The sequence below is a fragment of the Stenella coeruleoalba genome, assembly GCF_951394435.1.
Source record: "Stenella coeruleoalba genome assembly, chromosome: 3".
Taxonomy (NCBI): domain Eukaryota; kingdom Metazoa; phylum Chordata; class Mammalia; order Artiodactyla; family Delphinidae; genus Stenella; species Stenella coeruleoalba.
In genome coordinates, this window is record NC_137148.1 from 170,923,010 (window position 1) to 170,932,831 (window position 9,822).

The window sequence follows — 9,822 nt, forward strand, 5'->3', positions numbered from 1 at the left end:
TACACAGCTTGCCTTTTCATTGGTTCAGATCCCCGCCTGTCAACACTCGAGTCCGTCTGTATTCCCTCCCCAGTTGCAACCTCGGTAAGGGCGCAGCAAAAGGTTCCGGCGTCGGTGTGGATTTGAAGTTCCGAGGAGGAGGCGCTGCGCCCTCTAGAGGTGAGCAGCGACTGGTTAAAATTTCGTCGTCACGCGACGTGGCTGCTGGTAGCTACGTTCCCTGTGGTTTTATTCAGCAAACGTAGAACTCAGCGTTGAGCGCTTACCTTGTGTGTTGGGCTCCGGGAACCTACACATCGTTCCCGTGTCCCTAGCGCTCACCTGAGGACGGGGGCAGTTCTTACGATCCACACAGCTCCACAAGGAAGCACCCTGGACGCCCCCCCCACACCCAAGTTTATCTGAGTCACAGTTAGAGACTCAAAGACCAGGCTCCAAACCTACCTCCCCCTACAAACATTCGCTCCCAGATGTCCCCCCCGTTGTTTGCCTCTGAGTTGTCCCTCTAAAGAGGTCGTTCCTTCCCTAGCCTCCTCCCTTCCTTTTACAAATGTTTGTTCTGTGTCAAAGACGTGCTCAGTCACTGGGGACACATCAGAGAATAAGACGTAAGATTTCTGCTCTCATGGAGATCACAGTCTGTCTGGTGGGACTGATGGCACAATAAACACACACAAAAACCCTTTCGGGTCCTGGTAAATGATCTGAACATAATAAAACAGGGAGACATATGGAAAGTGATGAGAAGGGGCTACTTGAGATGTATGAGTGTCCTATGGCTGCTGTAACAAATTACCACAAGCTCAATATTTTTAAACAACACATTTATTAGAGTTTTGGAGGTCAGAAGTCTAAAATGGGTGGCAGGTTCCTTCAGGAGGCTTCAGGAGAGAATCCATTTCCTTGTCTTTTCCAGCTTCTAGAGGCTGCCAGAGTTCCATGGCTCGCGGTCCTGGATCACTCTGACCTCTGCTACCACTGTCACATCACCTTCTCTGTCTCCCTCTGACCCTCCTGCTTCTCTTTTATAAGGTCACTTGTGATTACCTTGGGGCCACCTGGATAATACAATATAACTCTACTTCATTTTCATTAACTTTAAAAAATATATTTATTTATTTGGTTGTACCAGGTCTTAGTTGTGGCAGGCGGGCTCCTTAGTTGTGGCTTGCTGGCTCCTTACTTGTGGTATGCAAACTCTTAGTTGCAGCAGGCATGTGGGATCTAGTTCTCTGACCGGGGATCAAACCTGGGCCCTCTGCATTGGGAGCATGGAGTCTTAACCACTGCACCACCAGGGAAGTCCCTATTTTCATTAACTTAATGAAAGATCCTCAATCTTTAAGGATCCTCAAGATTGTTAAATTAATCACATCTGCAAAGTCCCTTGTGCTGTGTAAGGTATCACATTCACAGGTTCTGGGGATTAGGACATGAATATCTTTGGGGGGGGGTCTTTATTCTGCTTGCCCTAGATGAGGTGGTCAGGGAAGGCTTCTTGGAGGAGGTGACCTTGGAATTGAGACCTGAGTGAAATGTACCGAGAAGCTCCTGGATTGAGAAAATCCTTCAGAGCCTGGCTGTGTTTTCCCCTCCTCAGAGCTTCCCAGACAAACTCATGTGCCATTGGTGTCCACCCACAGTGGGGCTCACATCTGGGCAGCTTTTGAGGTGAACCAAACTGAACTGAACTGAATGGATTCATCATTCCAACCCAGGTGGAATACCCACTACCCCTGCCCTGACTCCCCCAGCCCTGTCTCTTTCTCTGGTCCAGCCCTGACCCCGTGTGTGGCACTGGGGATTCACTGCGTGTGTGTGTCCTGGTCTGTCCTCTCCTCACAGGGTCTCATGTGGATCTGTTAAAAGAAGGAAGAGTCGTCATTCTAGTGACAATGATCCTTTTCTAATTAAAAAATTTAAAAAATCTCATATTCACAGTTCACAAAACATTGCACTGTGTCAAAGGAGGCAGGCAGTACATCCCCATTTCACAGACTGAGAAACTGAGGCTCAGAGAGGCAAAGTCACTTGTCCAAGGTTGCCCAGCAACTCGGCAGCAGTGACCCCAGGCCAGTCAGGTCCCATCCACCCTTAGGTGGATGTCAAGGGCACAGCCCCTCTTCGGGGGTGCAGGGAACCCCCACTACTTGCCCAGGGTCACGGAGGCAACGGCGGGGAGACTCCAGGCGCTTGATTCCCCATAGTCAGTGAGGTCCAGAGCAGCCACCTGGATGCAGTACTTGGCTTGGGGCCTCACAGCCTTGAGGGTGAAGGATGTGCCTTCAATTGGTCCCACCTGAAAGCAGAAGGAGGTCTGGGTCAGTGGAAACAAGGAAGCTATGTGATCAAGCCTTCCGTCCCCATGTTTGGGCTGCTGCTCCAAGACTCAGGCACCAATGTCAATCCTCATCGGCATGCCCTCTGCGGCCCCTGTACATCTTCGGACATCTTAAACATCTTGCTGAGCAGGGCGAGCCTGCCCCTCCCTGGCCAGCCAATTCTTGGTCGACCAGGAGCATGCCTTTCATATAAAAACCAATCCACCCGGAGTCCACACCCCCATCCATCCCCTCTCTGTACTGGTCACACAACAGCCCACAACCCCACCCTGTCCTAAATCACCCCAGGGCCAGATGCCAAGCAACTAGAGACCACCCTGCAGCCCAGAGCCCACTGGAATTATTCAAACTTGCTTACCCTAAGCTGTTCACCTGCCCCGCCTAGGCTTCCCCGAGGAAACCCCAATCCACCTCTGGCCTGGGCTCTCCCCTGGCTCCCACTTCAGCCTCCTGATGTCCCGAAGTTGCCCACGTGGCCCTGCGTGGCGTGATGTGTCCTCTTTTCTGGGGAAATGTAATAAATTCTTCTTTCGATGGCCTTGACCTTTCCATGTCCTCACTCAGGCACCTCCACAGATGAAAATCCCTGGGCACCCATGAGACACCCTCTCAGCTTTGCCTTTCTGGTTCTCCGCCCTGTCCCCTCTGTTCCCGCCACTCCACACTCTCCCTCCAACATCGGGGTCCCCCTCATCCTTGGCATGTCCCATGTCAGCCACCATCAGCAGCTTCCCAAGTTCAGGTCTGACTATGTCCCTCCTTCCTCTGCACAAGCTGTCCCATATGGCAGCCGGATGTGATGCTTTACGTTTTAAATTTAGATTAATTAATCATCGCACAATCGTGCGAATACACCAAAGTTACTGGCCTGTGCACTTGAAAACAGAGAGCTTCGTGGCATGTAAACTCTGTCTCGATTTTAAAATTGCAAGCATTTACAAAATTAAATTAATGAATACTACATCAGCTTTAAAAGCCCATTCCTCGACTCCTCACCAGGTTGCAACTGCTTGGCGGCCTCATGCGGCCCGAGGCTACCGTCTTGGACAGTGTGGATGTGGAACATTTCTACTGTTGCAGAAGGTTCTAAGGGACAGGACTGCAAAAGCCTAAACCCTGCAAAGACTCAGCTCCTCAGCCCAGCATCCAAGGCTGCCCAGGACACAACTGCCCTGCCCGTATGCTCACTGACTGATACCCTGCCTTTATTTTTTAAGAATGTAAAACAATATATTGGTGCTCTCAATTGAGGTGAAATTCACATGACGTAAAAATTAACCATTCCAAGGTGGATAATCTAGTGGCATTTAGTACATTCACAGTGTTGGGCAACCATCACCACTCTCTAGTTCCAGAACATTCCATCCCCCCAGAAAGAAGCCCCGTCCCCATGAGCCGTCACCCCCTCTCCCTCCCCCAGCCCCTGACAACCACTAATCCAATCTCGGTCTCTGTGAATTTGCCTGTTCTGGACATTTCCCATTAATAGAATCACACACAGTGTGTCCTCCTGTGTCTGGCTTCTCTCACTGAGCATCGTGTTCTCAAGGGTCCATCCACGTTGTAGCGAGTGTCAGGGCTTCTCTCCTTTTCATGGCTGAGTGATGTTCCCGTGTGTGGAGGGACCGCGTTGTGTTTATCCATCATCCGTTGATGGGCACTTGTGTTATTTGCACCTTTTGACCATTGTGAGTGGTGCTGCTGTGAACATTCGTGTACAAGTAATTGTTCGAGACCCTGGTTTCAATTCTTTTGGGTAGATGCCCAGGAGTGGAACTGCTGGGCTGCGTTCACGTTGCACACCAGCACCCCAAGCTGTGACCCACACCCCACTGTACCTTTGCACATGCTCTTCCGTCTACCCGGGAACTGCCCTCCCCGTCACCTCACCCTCCTCACCTGGCGGAAGCGGGCAGCTCCGTGGCGCTTGTAGCGGATCCGGTACTTGAGTGAGAAGATCTCTGGGAAGGGCCAGGACCGGGGGGGTTCCCATTGCACCCAGAGCCGCTGCCCAGGGAGGGGGCTCAGGCGCACACCTTCTGGAGGGTCCGGTTTGACTGACGGACAAGCAGGAGACAGGGTCAGCGGAGGGCACATTCACTCATTCATTCAACCAACCAACCAATAAATATTAATTGAGGGTCTGCTGAGTGTCCAGGGATGTTCTGGATACTAGGGACACAGTAGTCCTGTCACCTTGGAGCTCAATCCCCCGGGCAGAAGATAAGACACAAAGGCAGATCCGAAGGTCATAAAAAGGAGGGAAGAAAGGTCAGGAGTGCAAGGAGGGTAGTGGGTTGCAATGTTTTTGGAGACATAACTCACATCTCAGAGAATTCACCCTTTGAAAGTGTACAGTTCAGTGGTTTTAGTATATTCACAGTGTCATGCAAACATCACCACCATTTAATCCGGAACATTCCATCTCCCCAAAAGAAGCCCCATCCCCGTGAGCAGTCAGCCCCCCATTCCTCCCTCCCAAGCCCCTGACAACCAGGCACCCACTCTCTGTGTCTGTGGATTTGCCGGTTCTGGACATTTCCCATCAACGGAATCACACACTGTGTGTCCTTCTGTGTCTGTCTTCTCTCACTGAGCATTGTGTTCTCAGGGTCCATCCATGTGGTAGTGAGTGTCAGGGCTTCTCTCCTTTTTATGGTTGAATAATATTCCATTGTAGGGATGGACACGTTTTGTGTATCCATTCATCAGTTAATGAGTATTTGTGTCGTTTCTAATTTCTGCCTATTATGGATAATGCTGCTATGAACGTTCATGCATAAGTTTTTTCTGCAAACGTGCTTTCCATTTTCTCTTAGATATATACCTAGAATTGGAATTGCTGGATTACATGGTAACATGTTTAGCTCTTTGAGGGACTGCCAGTCTGTTTTCTAATAACCACCAGCAATGTATGATGGTTTGCAATTTAAAAAAAATGCTTAGGGAGGACTCACTGAGGAGATGACATCTGAGTTGAGAGCTAAAGGAGGTGAGGGAGTGAACAGTGTGGAGACCTGGGGGAAGAGCCTTGCGGGCAGGGGGAACAGCACGTGTGTTGGAAGAACAGCGAGGAGGCCCATGTGGCTGGAGCAGAGTGAGTGAGAGGGGGAGAGGGAGGAGGGGAGGGCAGGGAGGGGACAGAAACAGATGGTGGGAGCCCTGGAGGGCTGTAGGCAGGGCAACAATGGGACCTGACTCAGGTGCTCACAGGCGCCCTCTGGTGGCTTCTGTGGGGAGGACAGATTGTGGGAAGGAGGGCAAGAGCTCAAGGGGGGACCCGACTGGAGTGCTCACAGGCACCCTCTGGTGGCTGCTGCGGGGAGGACAGACTGCGGGCGAGAGGGCAGGAGCCCAAGATGGGACTTGACTTGAGTGCTCACAGGCGCCCTCTGGTGGCTGCTGTGAGGAGGACAGATGGGGGTGAGGGCAGGAATAGGGGACCAGAATGGAGGGGCTGCCACTGGTCCAGGTGGGCGGTGATGCAGGTTGCACCAAGTAGGGGCTCAGGAGAGGGGAGAAGTGGGCGGATTCTTGCTGAATTGTGAAGGTGGAGCCCACAGGATCCGTGAGAGATGGACAGGATCTCATCCTGACAGGTGGGAGGTGGGCGTGTGTGTGTGTGGGAGGAGCAGAAGGGGGACCCTCCACACCCCCACCGCTGCCCCTACTCACTGATGTGCTCTGGGACGAACGGCACGAAGCTGCTGCTGACGCCCCGGGGGTGGACAGCCGTGATGTTGAGCACATAGGGCACCATGGAGAACATCTGGATGTCAGGGATGATACAGCTGGTGGCCTCTGGTGTCTTCTGGAGGCAGGGCCAGCTCTCCCCATGGGCTGCCACGCCAAGCCTGGACACCGAGTGTGCTGTGAGGGTCCCAGCATTTCCTGCTGGCCCCCTGTGCCCTGGACCCCAAGTAGGGACAGCAGGTGAGGAGTCCTGCTCTTGTCTGTGTGATCCTAGGGACCCCTCACTCCAACATCACAGAGCCCGGGGGACCCAGGGTCAGGGGTAAAACCCCACAGGGAGATGCTAGGGTCCGGATTCTAACACTTTCTGGGGGGACTTCCCTGGCGGTCTGGTGGTTAAGAATCTGCCTTCCAATGCAGGGGACGTGGGTTCGATCCCTGGTCGGGGAACTAAGATCCCACATGCCGCGGGGCAACTAAGCCCATGCGCCACAACTCCTGAGCCCTCATGCTCTGGAGCCCATGTGCCACATCTAGAGAGAAGCCTGTGCACCACAGCGAAGAAGAACCTGCATGCCACAGCAAAGACCCAGCACAGCCAAGTAATAATAATAATACAGTTTTTTAAATAAATAAATAAAGCTTTCTGGAATGTCAACATTCCAGCCTTAGAATTCCAACATTCCCAGGTCTACGATTCATGGATTCCGGAATCCGAAATAATAAGATTCCAGTTCTCTCGAGTTCTGACACCCCAAGATTTCAGACTCTATAGGCTGGAGCTCAGCACCGTCCACAGAAACTTCCACAGCATCCAAAACGTTCTGCTTCTGCCCTGTGGATATGAAGTGCGGCTAGTGCAACTGAGTGGGACTTTTTGATTTATTTCATCTAATCTGAATGAAAAGTTTCCACCTATCAGAAAGCGTGGGAAAGCTCCTCAGAACAACTCAGGTGTGTGAATCTACTTTTCCAAACACAAATGTTATGAAATCTAATCAGAGATCAAGAATATCCGATTGGGGGACTTCCCTGGTGGCGCGGTGGTTAAGAATCCATCTGCCAATGCAGGCGACACGGGTTCGAGCCCTGGTCCGGGAAGATCCCACGTGCCGCGGAGCAACTAAGCCCGTGTGCCACAACTACTGAGGCTGAGTGCCACAACTACTGAAGACCATGCACCTAGAGCCCATGCTCCACAACAAGGGAAGCCATTGCAATGGGAAGCCCACTCACCACAATGAAGAGTAGCCCCCGCTCACCACCAGAGAAAGCCGGCGGGCAGCAACGGGAAGACCCAAAGCAGCCAAAATCAATAAATAAATTTGTTTTTAACAAAGAATTTCTGATTGAATGTTTAGCATCTGAATTGAAGTGTGACACGTGTAAAGCACACATGGAATTCCATGACTTAGTATAACAAGACCGAATGCAAAATTTCTCATTAATTTTTAAAGTATTGATTACATGTTGAACACTTTAGATAATCCTATTAAATGCTATGAAATCAATTTCTAGTACAAGTTTAAATATATGAATCGTATATAAGCATGTTAAAGTACATTGCATTCGATCATATTAAATGATAAACATTTGGAATATTTAGATACTATTTAAATAAAATATTAAAGCCAATGTCACCCATTTCTTTTTCTTTTTTAAATGTGGCTTCTAGAAAATTTTACCCTCCACATGTGGCTCGCAGTACGTATTTTAGGGAGTATATTTCTAAGGGTTGGTGGTGCTCTAGAATTCTGAGGGGTTCAGGCTCTCACTAAGTCCCCAGCTGCCCTGATCCTAGGGGGTCAGCCCAGCTGTAAAATCCCCAGGAAGCCCTCCGGGCTCTCTGACCTGTATGTGGCAATGAAGGACGTGGGCCTGGAGGAGTTTGGAGCGGGCGGCAGGGTCCAGGAGCAATCCACTGCGATCGGGTACCTAGAGGCCTGGCACTGCACCCTGGGCTGGGTGACAGCTGCTGGGGGGCCCGGAGAGAGAGGGAGAGCATGAGCTTCTGATTCACCCAGGACCATCAAAGTCCTACCGTGGCTTGGCCCCCACCTCACTGCCAGCCAGTGCTGGGCACACATTAGGAGCCTAATAGAGGTTTGTGGAATAAATGAGTGCATGAATGAAAAGCACCTACACCACCTCTCGCTCTCGCTCCAACCCACCAAAGCAGGAACTATTAGCCCATTTTCCAGATGGGGAAACTGAGGTTGAAGGACCCACAGAGGGGACCTAGGGTTGGTGGGGATTTCTGGGGGGAGGGAGATGCTTTACCGGACCCCCTCTTTGTGATGGTTTTGTTTTGAATCACATGAAATGAATGGATACAATTAAAATTTCTTTCTCTCTCACCCTCCCTTCCTCCAGGCTGTGGCTGCCACTTCCCGGTCCCTTTAGGGTAGCTCTTGCCCTCTCTGTGCCTCAGTTTCCCCCACCCATGCAATGGGATGGTAACCCCCTCCCATCAGTGGTCATACAGAAGATGTGTGAGCTCCCACCCCACCCAGGATGTTCCACGGCAGACAAAGTCCAGTCCTCAGAGAGTGTCCCTCTGCCCTGGCTCCCCCTGCCCTCCCCGGGTCCCCACGTACCTTCTCTCCCGCAGCAAAGTGAGCAACCCACCCAGAAGGTGAGGGTGAGGACAAGTCTTGGGGCCATGGCTCAGGCGGGATCTGCTTTCAGAGGCTGGGGCAGGGAGCGCCCTCGGGCAGGCAAGGGACTCAGGTCCCACCCAGGGGAAAGCCCAGCCCCCAGTCGAGGCCCCCTACTTCCCCTTCCCCTTCTGACTCACTGCCTGGTTCATGGGGCTCCGGAGGAGGAGCCCCCAGTCCCTTCCCCAGCCACCCCCAGTCTCGGGTGCGGAAGGCCCCAAAGGTGGGGGCCAGAAGGAGGAGGCCACGAAAGGGAGAAGTGGTAACCCTGTGGCCTTTCCCAGAAGAGCCTTCCTTCCGGCTGCAGCGAGGAGGGGCACGCCAGGGAGGGCCATGATGACAGGGAGAAAGACAGAGAGAGGCCAGGGCGGGGAGGAACAGAGAGCAGCTGGCACCGACAGAAGATGCCCATCACTCATCAACCACAGAGATGGGGACCCCCACCCCCACCAGCCACATTCCACGCTCCAGGCCACAGAGAGGCAGAAACCCAGGCTCTGGGAAGGTAGCCCCGAACCGTGGACATTCTCCAAGGGCCTGGGACGCCCGGGGACAGGCAGAGCCACTGCTGGACGCTGAGGAAACCTGGGGAACAGGCTGGACACGGAGCTGGAAAGAGCCAGGAACCCCCAGGGGATTTCAGGGGGTTGGCCCAGAGGCAAAGAGGCTGTGGGAGGGTGTGGGACACTCCCACCAGGGCCGGGTTTAGGGTGAGGACAGTGATGTAAGTCGTGCAGCCTCAGATTCTGTCTTCATTTGACATTTGCGTATTTTGTTCATTATGAACTTTTGGGAACCCCTTCTGACTTTTAAAAATAGTGCAGTAACTGGGGAATTCCCTGGCAGTCCAGTGGTTACGACTTCGCGCATCCAAGGCAGGAGGCACGGTTCAACCCCTGGTCTGGGAACTAAGATGCTGCGTGGCGTGGCCAAAAAAAGAAAGAAAAAAGATATTGCAGTGACATAGTAACAGTGTTCCTCTCGGGGACTGAGTCCTGCCTTGCTCTCCTCACCCTAATCCCCAGTCCCTGCTCTGGGCCGCCCCTTCCCCGCTTTGCAGTGGGAGCCCAGCAATCAGGCCACACGATGCTTTCATCCTCTGCTCCGTGAGCTTTTATTCCTGGGGTGGC

General features: G+C 52.4%; 1 protein-coding gene across 1 annotated transcript; it reads right to left on the reverse strand.

Moving 5' to 3' along the window:
• Positions 1–2,146: 2,146 nt before the first annotated feature.
• On the reverse strand, positions 2,147–8,699 carry EBI3 (Epstein-Barr virus induced 3; the record flags this gene model as incomplete). The annotated part of the gene is made up of 5 exons (XM_079918753.1): positions 2,147–2,299; positions 4,242–4,399; positions 6,018–6,196; positions 7,887–8,010; positions 8,633–8,699. The coding sequence occupies 5 exons, from the start codon at positions 8,697–8,699 to the stop codon at positions 2,147–2,149; spliced, it is 681 nt and encodes a 226-aa protein (XP_079774879.1).
• Positions 8,700–9,822: the final 1,123 nt, after the last annotated feature.